Source organism: Mixophyes fleayi, chromosome 6, assembly GCF_038048845.1.
Source record: "Mixophyes fleayi isolate aMixFle1 chromosome 6, aMixFle1.hap1, whole genome shotgun sequence".
NCBI classification, from domain to species: domain Eukaryota; kingdom Metazoa; phylum Chordata; class Amphibia; order Anura; family Limnodynastidae; genus Mixophyes; species Mixophyes fleayi.
This window is the reverse complement of record NC_134407.1, coordinates 222,364,152-222,384,525: the sequence shown is the minus strand read 5'-3', so window position 1 is coordinate 222,384,525 and position 20,374 is coordinate 222,364,152. Positions and strand designations below refer to the sequence as shown.

The window sequence follows — 20,374 nt, the reverse complement described above, 5'->3', positions numbered from 1 at the left end:
TGCTGGGAATATCTTTTTGCCAAGCGTCCACCGTTCGACTCCAGGGAGTTGCGAGTTGTGAGTATACCAGATCCGCATAAACATATCTAATTTTCAATTTAATAGTTTTTAAGAAGGTGAGTAAGCTTTCCAAACCATCTGGACTCCCTGTTATTTTTCTCTGAGCTAGTATCGAGTTTGCATAGTATCTAAGCTGCAGATACATAAAAAATTGAGAGCTTGGTATTCTTAACTTTTCCTTTAGTTGACTAAACGTATATACGTTGCCACCTGGGTCAAATATGTCTTTTATCGCCATTATCCCACCATCTCGCCATGTCAGGAAATTGATGTTTTCCAAGCTAGGTTGGAATGCTACGTTACCCCAAATCGGAATAAGTTCGGTAGTCTTAAAATCTCTGTTGTATTTTTCATTGATATGGATCCATGTCCTATATGTATCTTTGAATAAAATGCTTTCCGCAAATTGTGGTGGTATCTTGGATTTGGGCAGATGTAATAATGCAGCCAGGGCGTACGGATAGAATATGGCATTATCCAAGTGTTTGTCAGTGTAACAGCTGTGCCGAAAAAGCCAGTCAATAATATAACGAAATAAGGCTGCGCGCGTGAATGAGTTTATATCTGGTAGGTTAATTCCTCCCTGAGCTTTTCCCAGAATTAACTTGCTTCTTGCTATACGTGGTTTTTTAGAATGCCAGATGAACTTGGAGAATAATTTTGTACAGATATGAGTATCGGTTTTGTTTAAACTTATTGGGAGCATTTATATTGGATATGACAGTTTTGGGAAGATCACACTTTTAATAACTGCTTTGCGTCCCAAAAGGGAAAGTGGGAGATCATGCCATTTAGTTAAAAGTGTTATAATTTTTTTAATTACAGGTGGGTAGTTGACTTCATATAATTCGTGAAGTCTAGAGGGAATGTAAATTCCTAAGTATTTAATTTTAGTAGGATTCAGCGTGAACTGAGATGTGAGAGTCGTATTATTTGTTATAGATTGCGCACCCGATAATGGAAGTATTTCGGACTTATCAAAATTTATTTTATATCCTGCAAAGGTACTGAACTCCTGGATGACACTTAGAATGGCAGGAATTGATTTTTCTGGATTGGATACCATTAACAGCATATCATCTGCAAACAGCACCAGTTTAGCTTCCTGATTGCCTATTTTTATACCCGTGTATTCTTTATTTTTCTGTAGAGCAATTGCGAGAGGTTCCAGTGCCAGTGCAAATAACAGTGGGGACAATGGGCAACCCTGTCTGGTTCCCCTTTCCACCTTAAACGAGGCGGAGAGAAAGCCATTAGCTAACACTTGTGTGTTATGGTCCTGATATAATGTCCTTAGAGTATTGACATATTGAGCTGGAAATCCAAATCTATGGAGGGTTTTGAACAGGTGGTCCCAGGTCACAAGGTCGAATGCCTTTTCGGCATCTAAAGAGAGCAGTAGAGCTGGGTCCTCTCTCCCCGATCCCTCCAAAGCCTGAAGACTCAGCAGGATTTTTCTCACATTGGTTACCGAATGTCGCCCCCAAATAAAACCTGTTTGGTCATTATGGATCAAACTTGGTAACAGAATCTTGAGTCGCTCTGCTAAAATTTTTGTGAATATTTTGCAATCTACGTCTAATAATGAAATGGGTCTATATGATCCTGGTAGCGTTAAGTCACGTCCTGGTTTGGGGAGTACTTTAACAATGGCGCTATTAAAGTACTTTGGAATTTTGTGTTCTGAGAGTATTATATTAAAGTAGTCTGTCAATAACATTACAATCCTATCTTGTAGGATTTTATAGAATTCCCCACTGAACCCATCAGGGCCTGGAGATTTAAAAGATTTCAATTGTTTAATCTCATTTAAAACCTCTTCAGAAGAGATTGGGGTCTCTGACTGTGCTTTAGTCATTTGAGGTAAAGATATTTTTCCCCAAAACGCATCTTGTGCCTAAGTATCAATGGGGTTTTGAGAGTAAAGTTCAGAATAAAAAGAACTCAGGATCTGTATAATTTCTGGCCCTTGGTATTTGATGGTTTCATCTTGTGACTGTAAGGATGGGATATTGCTGTTGGGTCTAGTTCCGTTTAGTAGATTTGAAAGGATTTTGCTAGATTTATTACCAAATTTATAGAAATTAAATTTACTGGCCATTTCTTGCCGGGTGCACTGTTGTTGGATGACTTGGTCAAAGTGTATTTGCTTCTGTTTATATTTATTTTTATTTTATGATGTAGGTTTTCCTTTATATGTTTCAAAGGCCTCTGTCAGTTCCCGCTGAGCCTCATAGTATGCCATTTGCTGGTCTTTGTTATATTTTACTATATACGAGATAATTTCCCCCCTCAGGACTACCTTTGCAGTTTGCCAGAATAGCATTGGGTCATCAGTATGCTGCTGATTATTATGTATATACTCATCCCATGCTAGTTTTACCATATCTTGAAATTTTATGGAGTTAGAGAGTTTAGCTGGGAATCTCCACTGCTTGTGCTTTCCTAATGAGATCCATCTATCTATTTGTATCCAGATCATGGCATGATCAGAAAGACCTACTGGTTCAATACCAGTTGCTAATGTTTTATTGGCTAATGAATGTGAGATCAGAAAATAATCTATACGGGAAAGGGTATTATGAGCTGCCGATAAGCATGTGAACTCTGAATCAGTTGGGTGTCGAACTCTCCAGATATCTACCAAACCTAATTGATCTGAGATATATTTTATGCCAATTTGGCTATCAGATCTCTTTTGCTTTGGTGGAGCTGATCTATCTAAGAATCTAGAGGCCACCATATTAAAATCTCCACCACCTATGAGGGATGAATCTAAGTACTTATAGAGCTTATTAATCAATTTTAGGAAGAATGGTTTGGTTTGTGTATTTGGTGCATAAACATTGCATATTACAAATTTAGTACCTTCAATAGTGGCATTCAGAACAACATATCTCCCGTCTCTGTCAACTATTTTATGGTGAACATCTATCTTAAGGCTTTTCTTAATCAAAATTGCAACCCCTCTCGATTTCCTGTTATATGAGGCATATATTAAGATCTTATACCCTAACATTGACAGCTTGTCATGCTCTACATCATTCAAATGTGTCTCTTGGAGTAAGGCTATATCAGCCGTAGACTTATTTAAATAGGTCAGTATTTTTTTTCGTTTGATAGGAGAGTTAATACCTCCCACGTTCCAAGAACAAATTTTCAACGTTGCCACTTATGTTTTTGTATTATAGATGCTAGGGGGAGGACTCTCCTGGTTAGAATAATATGTGTTACCCAATATTCTACAGGCATACTTCTCTTCCCAAACTTGGCTTTTGATCTGACTTTTTTTTTTTTCCCCCATCTTATATGAAAAAACAACCATTTTTGGTACGGAATAGGGACCGGGAAGGACACCATAGAAAGATTTAGGTGAGACATGGTTCTCAAAAATATTGTCAGATTGGTGCCTTGCCGGTGGAGAGGGGCGGGAGGAATAAGAATAAAAATAAAAAAAAAGTGACAAAAAACAGAGACAGTATTCAGCATTTTTAGCTGAAAAGTGGACTGAAGGAGGGAGGGGGCCCACTCTGTCTATATGAAAAGTTACCCACACAACTACAAAAGGGGAACATTGTGTTGGGGTCAGAACTATAATATGAAGTCTACATAGCATGTACCTAAAGGTAATACCATATGAAATATGAAATATCAGACATTTAGGGGAATAGCCCAAATGTCTGTGTAGGATCTAGATGTGACAAGTAGTAAAGCGGTAATAGTTAAACTAAATCGTAAATCACCATGCCTGTGTAAAAACGAGATTCATTGGATAAGGATAAGACTACCTCAACAATCCCACAGCGTCATCGTCCTTTATGCAGCATCCTTGGTTAGGACATTTTCCGGCTGGGTTCCAACAAACAGTACCTTATTGGCCTAAATACAACAAAAAACAAGAGGAACCAACAGAACAGCAGAACACTTATACGTTACAACAGAAAATGCATCGGAAAAGCATATTTACTCGTTTTGAAGGCCAGCAATCAAGCTGTCTCTATAATAGTGACCTCAAGTTAAATTGCAAATAGTTTCTGCAGCACTCAGTGACGGTACATGTAACAAAACACATCTACAAACACACTTAAACGCAATACTTTAGCGCGTAGAATTAATATTTATATATGGTGTTCCACAACGATAAATGCACTAATGTCTCTCCAGCTCTCAGGTAGACTTAACACTAATCAATATAGTTTATATAGCATAAATTAGTAGGCTCAATTCTGAACAAAAAGTATTACTCCGTTTGATGGTATCCGTCCTCCCAAGGACTGCAGTTTATGTATTAAATCCGTAATGCATCTGATGATAACCACTGTGTTCCTGGAGAAGGGCTGGCCGCCTGATGGTGAGCGCTGATTGTGGTGTCAATATCCAGCCAACAGAATGCAATCAGGGGATTCTGGGTGTTGTAGGCTGTATCTTGGATCCTCCGGCAGTTTGCTCTGATGAATCTGTGACCACCGTCAGTGCCCTTCTGATCTGGTATAATATTTCCACCCTCTGGAGGGGATAAAATCACATATAGACTCTATCCTGTAGTAACTGAGATTGCTGCAAACGGAGTAATACTTTTTGTTCAGAATTGAGCCTACAATGGTATTTATGCTATATAAACTATATTGATTAGTGTTAAGTCTACCTGAGAGCTGGAGAGACATTAGTGCATTTATCGTTGTGGAGCACCATATATACATATTAATTCTACGCGCTAAAGTATTGTGTTTAAGTGTGTTTGTAGATGTGTTTTGTTACATGTACCGTCACTGAGTGCTGCAGAAACTATTTGCAATTTAACTTGAGGTCCTGGGAGATTCTCTCTGCGTGCAGCTCGTGGCAAGGTGTTTTTGTCATTACAGGATTAGAGCGCTTATCCCCATTATATGTTTATCTATAATAGTGACCGGCTGGTGAATAACAATGGTGTTTTTAAGTTTCAACCAAGCTCATTGCTCTGATACTTCGGCTTTCACGTCCAACTCTCTTAGAAAAGCTTGTGCATCTCCTGCAGTAGCAAAGTCCTTGTATTCTTGACCATCGAAGATCCTCAGGTGTGCCGGGTATAGAAGAGCAAATTTTTTCCTCTTCTTTACTAGTGTATAGCAAACTGTAGAGAATTCTTTCCGTGCTCTAGTAACTTCTGCTGAGTAATCTTGAAATAACAGCAGGCGATTACCTTCCCAGCTCATCGGTCTAACTGACTTTGAAGCTGACCACAGAGCATTTTTGTGCGTATAATTGAGGCATTTAAATATGACCGTGCGGGGTCGTTCCTTCATGTTTTCTCTTGGCAGTCCCAATCTATGTGCACGCTCAATTTCTATATTGGCAAATTCTTTATTTATCCCCAGGATCCAGGATAGCTCCTTTGAGACGAATGCCAGTAAAGCTGGGCCTTTGACTGCTTCAGGCAGGCCCACGAGGCGTAAGTTACTTCTCCTAGATCTATTCTCTAGGTCATCTAGCTTGTTCAGCATTTGCTTTTGTGTGTTATATAGTGAAGCTGTGAAAGATTTCTGTTCTTTAATTTCATGCATGTTTTCTCCAATTCGCAATTCGTTCAACTGGACTTGCTTTGCGGTTTGTGATACTTGATCTTTAAGTTCTTGTATAGCCGCTGTGAGAGTGCTCATCTGTTGTTGCATTAACCGTTCCATAGTCTCTCTGATGGCTCGCACAACGGCTTCATAAGAAAGTGCTGGTGTATCCGTCGCCTTTTGGGTCGATTGTAATGGAGATGGAGGGCTGTTCGCTGTATTAGATGGATTGTCATTGGCATCTTTTTCATTCACCTTGCTGCCCTGACCAGTGTTCCTCGCACCTCCTCTTTTGCGCTCCGACTCAGTGCATTGCGCTTTGCCGCATGCGTTTGGGTTAACATATCTATCCATTGTTAGTGGTAAAGATCGGATGTCAATGCTTTATGCTAGTTAGTTCGGTGTGACCCCAATCGATATCAGACAGAGTGGGTGTTGGTCCCTCCCAATTACATATTAACTTTACATCTCAGGAGTTTACTTTGTGGTAAACGGGGAATTATTATGTAATTTGTATATGAAATCTTTGTATAAAGGCAAGGGGGTCAAGACAAATCAGTTATTGGTGTTGGGTTGTTTTTTTTTAAAACTTTAAGAAGATTTCTGTCAGTAAAGCACAAGTATAGAATGTGCTATAGTGATTTCTTCCGCCACTAGATGGAGGACCACTTCTGCCAATCTGTCTGCCGTTTTCAACAGAACACAGGTTGAATAGCAGATTTTTCAGCAGGATTTTCACTGTGTGGGCATGCAACAAGTAATGAACCCCGAACTTTGGGTATGTCACCTTTGCTTCCCTTCTTGTATTTTGCACTTTAATTTTTCTTTACTTTCCCCTTTGCCTTGTTCTCCCCTTTTTTCTTCACTTCCTTTCCCCTATTTCTATTGTGGTGCGGTGTGCTTTTCTTCCACAAGTGCCTTCCTCGCCAAATTGGTTTTAGCCCTTAGGTTCCCGTTGATGGCAGGCGCTGATTTATTTATTGTTCTTATTTTTTCCCCACTGTACTGCACCTTCACGGCAGCGCTGGGGATAGGGATAAGCAGTCCTGTTATGCTAGCATTGACAGCGCTTATAGATTGAAAAGTTTACACACCTGCCGATATGCTGGCTTGAGTTTTTGCAGGCCCCTCAATGGTGCCCTAGCGTGCTCCGGGGGAGAGAGCTGACCGCCGACAGCGAGGAGGCTGATTCTTTCACTTTTGGGTCCTCACGTGAAGCGGACTCGCCGATGGGTGTTGGGATTCCCCAGTCTTTGCTCAGACCTCTCGTTTTGGGTCTTATTTGCTGGTCACCGAACGGAGCTTCTCTCAGATGCGTCCGTCCATGTTGGCTCATTAGCCACACCCCCTATTATAACTTTTTAATAAAAATTTGTAAATAAACCACCAGCAGCAATATCCTTGGTATTACCCTTTTGCAATTGCTGTGAGTTATACAATGTGCTTATTTACTAAGTCTCCCGGCTGTAAAACTGGGACAAATTTTGGGGAGATTAATTGCATGAGATTAAAGTAAAATCCCCCATAACTTGCAGGTCGATTCTGTGTCTTTAATAAATCTGTTGCCGGTTTTTCCACTTGTTTTGGAGCTGGGAGACTTCAGTAACTACCACCCATTATGTCTGCTGTAAATACAAATAGCTGCAATTTCTACCTCCAGAAGTTTTACCCAATACTGTAAACTTCATGTAATATACTTCTTTTTATCTTTATCCGATATTGAAATGCTTTTATAATTTCCTGTTTTTCTATCCAGCACATTCCTCTACTCAAAAATCTTAAAAAACAATAACGCAGACTTTCTTTGTTAGTAAATATGTACCATGTTCAATGGTCATTATCTAAGCTGTCACCTTTTATTTGTGGTAACCACATTCTTTGCAGTGTTCAGAAGAATAGTTTGTGGGCTACTTTCCCTGTTCATCAGGCAGCACCAATTCTCCCTTCACCATCTTCTGTAATATCTCCGCCTGCTCTCTGACCTCCATCAGTGACTTGATTCTCTCCAGATATCCTGGTTTGGCTTCTAGTTCCTCATTCTGTATCATCAGATCAATGTATTCCGGGGTTGACAGCGGGTTTGGTCTTAGAGCGATTTCACGGAGACGCTTCAGACTCTGAGAGGATTTGTCAATAAGACCAAACACTGTTTTTTTCATATCGTCATATTCATCTTTTAGTTTCTTGAACATCTTTTCTACAGTCATCACCTCTCCAGAAGCTGCTTCATAATTTGCTTTCAGCTGATCATAGGTTCTTTTCTCTTTTGTAGTTACATAATCCCATTTATACTTTTGATTGAAATGAACATTCCAGACACATTTACCTGGACATTGTGTACAGGATCCATTGCTCATAGCATAACACTTATGCTTGTCTTTGTCATCAGGAATCCGACAGGGATAGTGACATGTAAAGTGACAATTCTGGCAGTTTGTTATGAAGTCCTTTGTTATCACTTCCTGTACTGGAACAGTTTTCACAACCTCATACTCAAAGTCTTTATTTGCAGCCATGCGATCCTTGTTCTGCTGCAGAGCTTCCTCTGTTTTCCTTATTTCATCCAGTTTCATTAGTGCAAGCTTTATCTGTGGCTGTAGAGCCTGCAGAGTCATCTGAAGCTGTTTCCGTTCCCTGAGGACTTCCTTGGTCAGCGTCAGACTTTTGGTTTCTATATTACTCAGATGGCTGAAAAATGTTTTCATACTCTCTACCCCCATATTCCAGAACATTTCATTAAAACTCATTTTACTCACCTTATTTTTGGCAAATAGAGCTGAATTGTTGAACTTGCAGTGAATGGGGTCACCATTACTGTCCAGAAGGCAGGGGATGTCAGCATCTTTAATAACCTCTAGTACTGGAGGTCTCTCACCATCTGAGAAGGTGATAAGAATAAATATGTTGTCTTTGATATCTTTTCCAAAGATAGAAAAAACAGAATTAAATATATATTTCTGGGTGTGTGTCAGCCGAGCCATAGAAGCCTGAACTACAAAGCACACAGCATCGATCTGATCAATGCCATTGTCAGCTGTAAAAAATGCATCAATGTCCTCTGTGATCTTCTTGTCTTGTGCTATTCCTCTGGTGTCTCCGAATCCTGGTGTATCTATCAAGGTGAGGGAATAAGGGATTTGGTAGCCACTTTCATGATTCATTGAGTAGGATGTAACTACAGAGGTTTGACTGTGAGCTTCAGATTTATTTGTAACCTCATGTACAAGTTTGTACCTAAAGTCATCTTTCCATTCCACACCCAAGATGTAGTTGGCCATTCCATTGATCAGTGTTGTTTTTCCGGTTCCTGTAGATCCTAATAATAGAATCACTTTATTGGACATCTGAAGGCTTTCTATTCCCAGGTTGTACTTACAATATTCAGAGTCACAGAGATCCATTTGCAGCTGGTATACAGTAGGTTTTTCTTTCTCCTGTGATAGTATATTATTTTCATTCAGAAGTCGATATTTTAAATTAGAAGGTTTTTCTTTAGTTGTCTTAACTATAGTCTCATCACTTGGAGCACTGATCCCAGAGTCACCACATACGGCCGATACACGTATTATGTAGGATGTCATTGGTTGTAGATACTCAATAATGCTAATTTTTACATTCTTGCTCAATCTCTTTTCCATCCACCCCTCTGCTTGCTTTAAATCCTCCATCAGGTATTCAACTTTATACTCAGTTATTGTGGCTCCATCTCCGATTGCAGTCGGTTCCTTCAAATGTAATTTAAGAGAACATGGTTCAGCAGTGACTTGTATGACTTCAGGGGGACTAGTGGGAAGGGTTCTCTCATCCTTTGTAACATCACTGGCTGCACTGAGTCCTGGTTTACACACTGCAGAGTATCTGAACTGATACTTTATATTAGGTCTTAATCCTGTGATTGCGATTTTTTCATTGTTATCCTTTGTTATCACAGTGGTCCAGGTCTCCTCCTCAGCAGATCTATACTGTATGCTGTATCCTTCTATAAACTCTTTCCCATAGTCTGCAGGATTGAGGATGAGATCCATACTATCATGGGTCCTACCGCTGATAACTGGGGGATTAGGTTTAGTTGGAGGCTCAAACATTGTACTCACCAAATCCCCACCTTCATACAGATAGATAGAAACTCCAGGATTACTTTGGTCTGGGACAGATGAGATAATGAATCGGGTCTCTTCCATGGATACATTGACTTCAGCAAATTCTTGAAACGCTCTCACACATTTCTTGGCCCTTTTAGAGACATCTTTGTCATTGAACCATGATGAGATCTTTTTACTCTTATAGACAGTTTGTTTAGGAGTTTGGAGCCAATCGCACATATCAGATACATATGTATCCTCTTCATTTAATGAAGTAAAATTGTAACACACGACATATTCAGTCATAGGATCAAATATTAGTCTATTTATTTCACTCTCAGACGGTAATGTGTTTATATTGCTCAGGAATTTCAGATAGGAGCTCACAATATTCATCTCCTGTTGTCTTCTGGTCAAAAAAAATTTAATATGGTGATTTCCAAAGGGAGATTTTTCTGTTTCAACTAAAATGTCTCTAAGTGCAGCTTCCTCTAATCCCCCCCCACGAATAGAGGGTAAGGTTTGTGCAAGTTGCTTCTGAAATTTGAGTGTAAATTGCTCACACTGCTCTCTGAACTGGATGACTTTAGTCTTGATGTCCAGAAAGGTCTCTGCAGCCGGATGCTTCATCAGATCATTACACTGTATGGTAACATCTGCCATTTGCTGTATTATGTGTTCTGTCTTGAAAATAAGATCTACATTAATTTCTCGAAACAATCGGTCTGCTTTACTGTCCAGTGTTGTCAGTGGATACAGCCAGACTTTCACAGGTACGGCCTTCTCCCCATTCTCTCCTAGTAATTTTGGGAGGTTGGAACAAATTTTTATGGCATCTTCATATGTGACCGGATTTCTCTCCAGAGCAAAGTCTCCATAAAACTTACAACTGAATTTCCTAACATCTTCCTTATCTTTATCATTCATGTTCAGATCTGCTCCTCCTTCAGTTGAAACTTTGGGTATATTTTTAATCATGACCTGGAGATTTCCTTGTATCTCCCGGCTGTTTTCTGATGTAGACACCTCACGATCAAATATAAAGAAAGCCTGAGCACCATATAAGATACCAGTGACCACGTGAGTGGCCGTCCCTTTGTCAAACACATCATGGTAAGTCCTGTTCTGGACTCCTAGATGGTCCATACTCAGCTGGTCAAACCTTGTGGTTCTTAAGTACTTTAGAGTGCCTCTGGCTTGGTTGTTAGATGTCTTAGTGTCTTTTAGGTAACTAGCAGATCCACCAACTTCTACAAGATCACAGAGGACACTGGCCTTTAAGGAGGCTTTTATATTCAGTGCTGATGATTTATCAGAGACAGTGTCTGAGGCTATAAAATCAAAAGATGTATTCTCTTGAGGTGTTGATGCCACATTCTTTCTTAGTGCCTCCTGGTTCCATAAAGTGATGCCTGAATAATAACAAAATACATAAGATTATCTATGTTGCAACAGTCTCTATCCTTGAGAGATAAAATGAGATGACAAACAAATTAAGGAAAATAAGAGGAATCAGAGATCACAAATTAAAGTGAATGTTTATAACCTTTTGTGGCGTACGAAATTGGGTCAAAATAAGATCACTTCTTTGAAAGTGACCAATATAAACATGCAACAAACAGCCGTTTAAGCGACTATATTGAGTGTAACCCTATTTGTTCTATATATTGAGAAGTATTTGTACTCAACTCATTCACTTGAGATGAATGGTACGGTGTCCAGACTCGTACGTATACTAATTATAAAACAAAAATATGTATTTACCTGGGATGAGATTATCATCACGACAATCATACAGCATCCCAAGGCGGAAGGGACGTCCTAGAGCCGGCATTTCTATAGTCATTGTGTCCACTCTTCCATGTGACTTTTCTGATCCTAAATTCCTTGGCCAATCAAATGTCTGATCCATGACCAGTTGCAGAAACGAAACACCTATAATGTAAAGTGACATTTATCAGGTGCACACTGACATAGAAAATAATTCTCTGGAATATTTAACAGGTATATGTAAAGCATTATATGACCATATCATGCGATCTAGTCTAAGTGGGCTGCATTTATGTTGTATAATATGGAAGTGAGGACTATAGTTTGGACTATATAGCTGCTCAGACCTTCAGTTGCATAGAGTAGATTTAGTGAATGGCAGTAATGTCACTCCATGGCAGAAGCATATAACTGAACCACAGCATGTGGTAACATACCATGGGGGGTATTCAATTAGTAACTGATATCGCATCTGCGCACATAAAAATGCAATTACGGTACTGCAACATTTGCAGTATTGCGATATCGGGAATTTTGCAGCCGTGCATAGCCGCGATATCAGCTACTAATTGCATACTCCCCCATGTGACTGTATGCAGTGAGGCTTTTACTGTAATGGTCAGATTAATGTTCAGGATTTCCTGGAATTTCAGTGAACCTTAGAAGCTTTAATTTGACATCTTAAAGTGGTAGATTTGTTTTATCTTTGGAAATTCCTGGCTTTTAACAAAGAATAAGTAAATATTGGATCACTCAATAATGCATAGGTGTGTTTATAGTTGTCTGTGTATATGTGTATGACATTGTATAAATACTGTTACACTGATTCATTAAGGCATGCAAAATTAACATATTGGGCCTGATTCATTAAGGAAAGGAAAGCAAATAAAAGAAGTAACTTTAAACTTTGGCAAAATCATGTTGTATCGGAGGAATAGGAAAATTTATAATGTGAGGACAGATTTATAGTTGGGGTAGGACATGTACTAGATCAACTTTAAATGTCAGTGTAAAAATAAAGCTATCAAGTATTTGTGTCCTACATGAAAAAGCAGCCAGTATTTAACTTTGAGCAAAATAATAAACTAATTTGCACCCCTTGCATTGTAACGTGGTTTGTCTAGGAGAAAATGTACTCTTTTTTTACCTATTTTGCTTAATGAATCAGGCCCATTGTGCGCTTTATTAAAAAGCATGTAAATCAGGCATACGTACGTCCATATTCAACAAGAGCGGATGTAAAGTTACGTCTGTTGTTGAATACAGTTCTAGGTGCGCTTTACTCTAGCATACAATACACTGCAGGATACATCCAACACATGTGTGGAATATAAAGTCAGAGCGTACGGAAAAAATAAGAATAAAATATTAATGTCACCTATTAATTATAGTCATTAGTGCTAAAACATAAAACAAATAAAAGACTATCACTATTAATCAGGACTTACACCCAACCAGTTGCCGATGCAAGGGCTACGACAGAAAATCACATAAGTTTGAGATGCCCAGAACTTGAATCAGACATTGCTGTGTGAGTTTGAGCTTGGCACGCCCTTACTGAATATTGACTATGTGCATATGTCCATTCACCTCCCTGTTCCACTCAAGAAATTGTAGGCTGTAGTACAGTTACTTAGCATTCAAAGATGATTTGGATGTTGCTGCACTCTCTGGTGTATGGTCTGGTTCTGGGCACGTGCAGAACCATTTTACACAAAATATGGCCTATAGCGGCATTTACCTTCCTTAATGAATCAGAGCTATCATCTTTATATTAGTTCATTATTTCAACATACCCCTCAAGTTCTCCCCCATTTAATGTGCAGATTCTTCTTTTTACAGGTCCCATTCATTTGTATTGGCTGGCGCCCTCTGTTGACCAGACTACTTAAGGACACCTGTTTCATTCATTCAGGGCCAGTTCTTTGAGTCTCTCTTCTAGTGTAGATGTGTCTACTCCTGGCTACCTCGATACCTAAACTATTCCAGTCTCTTACTGCTCAGCATACCTGGACCTATATATAGTTGCTGCAGACCGTGCAGCTACAGTTACAGTTTTCCCAAGCATCACCTGGACCTCCATGTACCATTGCTGCAGACCTTTATACCTAAGCTGATCCCATCTCCTTGCTGCTCAGCATACCTGGACTTCCATATATTTACTTCAGACCGTTACACCCTGCTGCACAATTACAGTTTTCTCAAGCATCATCTGGACCTCCGTGTACCACTGCTACAGACCTTTGTACCTAAGCTGTTCCAGTCCTCTTGCTGCCCATCATACCTGGACCTCCGTATATATTTGCTGCAGACCGTTACCAATATTAACTTCTCCTATATCTGAACTCATCTGACTGCAATATGTGGTATGTAAATGCAATTTTTCTCCTATGCCAATTTCTTCCACTATAAATCCATCCTTTCATCTTACAACATTTTCCTTTCACTTTCCAAGCAAACATACGTCACTTCTCTAATATTCACCCAGTCTGCTAACCACTGTTGCCCCTTTGCCACCATCAACTCTCTTCTCTGCCCACCTGCAGCTCCTCTGCCTTCCTCCCTCACAGACCATGATTTTTCCACCTACTTCAAAGTCAAAATCAACACTATTGAACAAGATGTTTCCTGCTGTTAAATCCCACAAACCCCATCCATCTTCATTACATTCCACAAGACAATCAGTTCATTCTCTCCAGTGACCGAAGATGAAGTCTCTGCACTCATCATCTCACACTACAATCTGCCCCTTGCCCCACTTCCCTCCCAGCTTCTCCACGGCATTCTTCATCATGTCTCTCTTCCCTGGCACATTTCTATATTCTATTAAACACTTGCTCATCTCAACAATCCTTAAGAAACTTTGTCAAGCAAGATCCTGCCTCTCTCTCGAATTACCACCCAATTTAACTCCTTCACTTTGCCTCCAACAGTACATTAGTAATTTGTGTACTGGACTTTCTCTCCTCTCACTCTATTCTCAACTGCAATCAGTTTCGGTCCCCAACATTCCACTGAGACTGGTCTCACAAAAAAAGATCAATTATCTACTTACACCAAAGGCTAAGGGTTACTTCTCCATACTCATTGTCCTGCATCTCTCTGGTGCTTTTTACAGTGTTGATCACCCTTATCTTCTGGTTTACTTCTTACCTATCGAACAGGTCCTTTATTTTCCTTAACCTTTGGCACATCCTCCCCTCCACTCTGACTATCTGCTGGGGCTCCTCAAGTCTCTCGACTTCGCCCTCTGCTTTTCTCACTGCACACCTTTTCCCTTGGGGAATTAATTGCTAATTCAGCCTCCAGTACCACCTCTATGCTGAGGACATTCAAATCTACCTCTTCTCCCCTGACCTCTCCCTTTTTGTACTATTTTGTGTAACCTATTGTCTCTCTGCAATCTGCACATCGATGTTACAACGCTGCTTTAAACTTAACATGTCTACAGATATTATCATTCTCTCTTCTCCCAGAGTAATCACTTCTTCTTAAATGTTGCTCACTGTCAATATCACCATCATATCCTCAGTTTCCCAAGTCTGCTGCCTTGGTGACACACTTAACTTCATCCTCTGCTTTATTCCTGACATTCAGTCTCTCTCTCAGTCCAGTTGCTTCCAGCTAGACATATTGCCAGAATACACCCATTTCTCACACAAGATTCTACCAAAATTCTCATCTTATCTCTCATCATCTCCAACCTTGACTGCTGCAACCTCCTCCTATCTGGAATTACCTTCACCCATATATTCCCACTTTAATCCATCTTATATCCTGCAGCAAGACTGATCTTCCTCATTTACTGCTCCACATGTGCCACTTTGTAATTCCCTCCAGAATCCAATTCAATTTACTTACCCTTACCTACAAAGCCCTCAACAACACCAGCCTTTCATATGTCTCAGATAGAAATATAGAATCATAGATTTGACGGCAGATAAGAACCGCTTGGCCTATCTAGTTTGCCTAATTTTTAAACTATGGTAACCTCAAACCCTATTTGATCTTTTATTCTTTTTAAGTATATCCTTATGACTATCCAAAGCATGTTTAAATTGTTCCCCCGTATTAGCCTCAACCACCTATGATGGGAGGCTATTCCACTTATTACTATTATTTATTTATTTATTTATAAGGCACCACAGATTCCGTAGCATCGACAAGTAACAAATAGATGAGGTAATAAACATAGATAGCACAGATGAGTGTGAGTAATGCTATGGACACACACACAGAGTGCAGCAAAAGATATGACAAGGGAGTCAGACAGTAGACAGACATGGCACAGTACGTAGAGAGAACTCTGCCCGCAAGAGCCTACATTCTAGAGGGTGGGGTGGTGAGAGTAAGACCAATTAGAAGAAAAAGGGATGGCAGGTGAGAAACGGAGGTGATGGATAGAATGGTTAGGAGGCGGAAGGATAGGCGAGCTTGAAAAGGTGAGTTTTAAGTGAACGTTGAAGGACTGAATGCTGGGGGAGAATCGAGTGAGACAAGGTAGGGAGTTCCAAAGAATGGGGACAACAGTGCAGGAGTCTTGGAGGCGAGTATGGGAGGTGGTAATTAGAGGTGAATTGAGGCGAAGGTCAGAGGCAGAGCGGAGTGGCCGGGTAGGTATGTAACACGAGACAAGGTCAAAAATGTAAGGGGGAGAAGTGTTGGTAAGGGCTTTGTAAGTGAGGGTAAGGAGCTTGAACTGAATTCTAAAACAGATAGGGAGCCAATGAAAGGATTTACGCAGAGGAGTAACAAGAGAGGAGATGAGCCTCTCTCTCCTACTCTGTGCTCCTTCAAACGTGCACTCAAAATTCACCTCTTCCTCAAAGCCTACCAACCATCTACTTAACCCCCATCTCCTCCCTTTAGCTCGTCCTCCCTTCTCTCCCGTTGCCTCAACTGGCTCCTCTTGTGCCTGGTCTGTTTACCCTCCCTTAGGATGTAAGCTTGTATGAGCAGGGCCCCCTCCCCTCCTGTCTCCATACCTGTTCTTCCGCTCCATCTTTACTGTATATGACTAGCCAGAGTTTCTGAAGTATTGGTACTTCTTGTTCATTGTTCTGTATGGTTTCACCCTGTATAGTCTATTGTTAGTACTGTGTGCGGCACTGCGGATACCTTGTGGCGCCTAACAAATAAATGATAATAATAATAATAGCTGTAGCATTCTGTATGGTTTGAAGTTCAGAAATGTGAGCGTCAGGAAGGCCAGTGAGAAGGAGGTTGCAATAGCCGAGACGAGAAATGATGAGTGAATGGACCAGGATTTAGGTTGCCTCCAGAAAGAGGAAGGGACGGATTTTCGTGATGTTATGGAGTAGGAAGTGGCAGGTTGGTGAGGGACAAGATATGGGGGTAGAGCTGAGGGCTTAGTCAAGGGTGACTCCAAGACAGCAGGCTTGGTTGACAGGAGAGAGAGTGATGTTATCAACCAAGAGGGAGATATTGGAAGGGATAGCAACATTGGCAGGAGGAAAGATGATGAGCTCAGATTTGGAGATTTTGAGTTTCAGGAAAGCTGTGACATCTAGGTAGTTACAGTAGAGATACAGCTAGATACTGGGGTTAGAAAGGCAGGAGAGAGATCAGGGAAGGAAAGATAGATTTGTGTGTCATCAGCATAGGGCTTGTATTGGAGGCCAAATGATTGAATAAGTTCACCGAGAGAGGTGGTGTGGAGAGAAAAGATCAGAGGGCCATGGAAAGAGCCTTGTGGGACTCCAATAGAAAGGGTGAGAGATGGGGAGGAAGAGTCAGAAGCAGAAACGCTAAAAGAGTGGCCAGAGAGGTAGGAGGCAAACCAGGAGAGAGCTGTTCTGCGAAGACCTAGGGAGTGAAGGGTGGTGAGGAGAAGAGAATGATCTATGGTGTCAAAAGCAGCAGAGAGGTCGAGGAGTACGAGAAGGGAGAATTCCTAGATATGTTCTTCTCTCTGCCTATGTTTATTTTGTTTTTATCTGTGGATATGTTTCCTGTTCCATTAGCCTGCAGAAACGATACCTCTTGGTCGGGGGAGCAGATCTCACCACAAATTCTCTCACTCTTGTCCTCCTTACCTCATCTTTGTTACCCACTTCTCATTCCCAGCTACAAGACTTCTCTCTTGCTGCTTTTCAATTATGGAATTTCCAATCAAGCTCAATCAGGCTGTCCCATAGCTTTCATATCTTTATATATGACTCCCACCTATATTCGCCACACTAATGCAACCATCCCAATGCCAACTCTGAGCCACACTCCCTCCTTTTGTTTCAGCTGTGCCCTATTCCACTTAGAATATAAGCTCTCTAATGAGCAGGGCCCTCCCTACCCTTTTTTTATATATGCATTTATTTTGTCTACCTTTTATGTCCCTGTTTTATGTATGCCCTTTTCTCCCCTATGTCCTGTGCTGTGGAAAAAAACTGTGGTGCCTTTACAATCAATAACAATTATAATAACTACAACCAATGCTGATTCTTAACTGACAGCGATCATTGCATTACTCAATGTATATCATTGCCAGTAACTGTTATTACCTGTTATTACCTGTTTTAAACTGCTGTTCAATGATGAAAATATTATAAGCATGAGCTAGTCACATTCTTATCAACCCTAAATCTCAGAACGTATATCCCTTTAGACAATCAATGAACAATGATGGAGAACAACCTGCAACCATCTTCATCTTCTACATTCAGAAACTGAACTTCTCAGCTCACTCTCTAGGACAATATAACTTGCTAATTTTTTCCAATTCTTTATTCATTATTTGTTTGTCTTAGTCCCCATTTACTTACTATCAAACGCCTACCCAATACACATTTATCAAATTGTTTTTCAAACTATATATACATGACATTCTCCTTAGAACTCTAACACACTTTATCCCTTGCATCACACCCTTTATTCACGTTGTCCACTCCTCTTTTATTAACACTTATGAACTTCTTTATTTTTTTAATTCCCTGACTATAATATCATCAACCTCAGTATAAGATAAGACCCTACAATCATCTTTTCTACTGTTTTATCCTTTGCTTCTAGTAGCTGATGATATATCATAAAATCCAGGCCTAAATGATATATCCAGGTACCCATCAGATCTCTCATATAATTAATTCTGATTGTACGAACAATAGAAATCCAGAAAACCTCAAACATGTCACCTTTCCCCCATTTTTTTTACATATTTTTTAATATACACTATTGACTGCACGGTCTGTTTGTAGCAAACTAACCAGTGATCAGGGACTGCTGCCTTGTCAGCTGCCTCAAATTTGAGCAGCACTGTGTCTCAGGTGAAGCCTTGATGGACAGCTGCCCCTTGAAAGTGGCTTGGATACTGGTGAGGTGTTTACATTATGCCCTATATGTTGCATTATTGTGTTTTATTTGTAAATGTTGTATTACTGTTTGGTGCCACCCATTTATTAATTCAATCCACTTGTTATATTTCATTGGATATCTGCCGAACTAATCTACAACTTACATGCTTCTAAAACATCTATTTCTAATCCCTGCTGCTCTATCCTTCTCTCCTATGTTGTAACTTGTAGTTAAGGAATGCTGTATGATGATGATGCTGGGGCGCAGACTGACGTTGCCGTTTTGAGTCTCGCTGCACAGGCTGCGTGTGAGCTGGTCTCACAAGTACAAGAAGTGACATTAGAGCGTGACTTACCCCGAGAACAGAACGCAGTATTGAGAAGCTGTGTATGGTCTCAGCAGCAGTGCGAAAATGAACTCTAGCAGCGGTTCGATTCCTATGTTATGAACAGAATAAACCGTAAACAAAGTAAGCTGACCCCTGTACAAGTAAGAAAATTAATTGTGGGGCATCAATGGAATCAGTTAGATGATAGTGATTCTGATATTGAGTTTGAGGAGTATTATCAGACTGTGATGCCAATTCAAAGACCACTAGAAATGAACAATCACAGTTGCAACAAATTGCAAAGGAAACACAAAATTACAAAACAGTTGAGTTGAGCAACCTATTGGCAAAATTAAAGCAAAAACAAGGAGATAATTTGTTATCATGGATGTTACATATCTGTGATTTAGTAGAGTTGTGTTGTCAGCACAAGAAGCAATTGGTTTGGAAAACATCATCACAGTTCCTAGGATATGTTTACACATGGCAAACATGAGCAAAATGCAATAAGATTATACTTTGCTAGACATAGCGGGACTGTGTACTGCTAAAGTTTACCCCAATCCCACTGAGCTCATGGACATAACTCCATGGACTACAGTTGGTGATGGTATACAACGTGTGAGAGAATATGGGTGTGTGGCAGCATTGAGGCAAAGGTCTTAACAGATGTAAATGATGATCACAATCTGTTGAACTGGGAAGTTACTGATATGATGCCATTTGATTTCACATCAAAAAATGTAAATTGCTGAAATATGCACCACCTCATTACAAAGCACCTTTGTTTGCTATGCCCAATGATCTGCGTCCCACAGCACTCGTACATGAGGCTTTTACATTGTTGAACCAATCGATTGAATTGGAATATAATGAGCAAGATGGAATATTTTGCAATCATGTTGATAAAAAAAGATGCAAATGACATTAAAAGAAAAAAAAGGGTGGTACTAAGTGATGCTGATGAAGTGGTAACGCTTTCTGTTCCTCCTATGATCCAACCCAACTCATAGGGCTATAAATGGGAGGTACAAGAACCTATTGCATGGGAAACAGGCAGGTCTCCACTCATAGTCCATGCCTTTACAGCTGGAAACCCACACCCCCATGATATTGTTTCTCTTTTGTGGCATGAACAGACCCGCCCTCAGCATGTCACTACTGTATTAGATGCTGAAATTGACAGAAGTATTTTTCATAGCAATATGTCTATTGCAAACAATACTCTGTTTACTAACTATACAAGTAGAAGGGTTGGGGGAAATAAAGCACTGGCATACAAGGTA

General features: G+C 40.2%; 1 protein-coding gene across 2 annotated transcripts in view; it reads right to left on the bottom strand.

Annotated features, from left to right (window-relative positions):
* Positions 1-1,798: 1,798 nt before the first annotated feature.
* LOC142095289 (uncharacterized) overlaps positions 1,799-20,374 on the bottom strand; it is a 29,552-nt gene continuing 10,976 nt past the window's right edge. Inside the window, exons 2-4 of one of the 2 annotated variants that reach the window (XM_075178239.1) lie at positions 19,116-19,197; positions 11,447-11,617; positions 1,799-11,094 (exon numbers count right to left, since the gene is read on the bottom strand). In XM_075178239.1, the coding sequence (XP_075034340.1) occupies positions 7,508-11,094; positions 11,447-11,594 (3,735 nt within the window). In that variant the 5' untranslated portion in view covers positions 11,595-11,617; positions 19,116-19,197 and the 3' untranslated portion in view covers positions 1,799-7,507. The remainder of the gene's footprint in view (positions 11,095-11,446; positions 11,618-19,115; positions 19,198-20,374) is intronic. The other variant, XM_075178240.1, reaches the window with a different exon arrangement.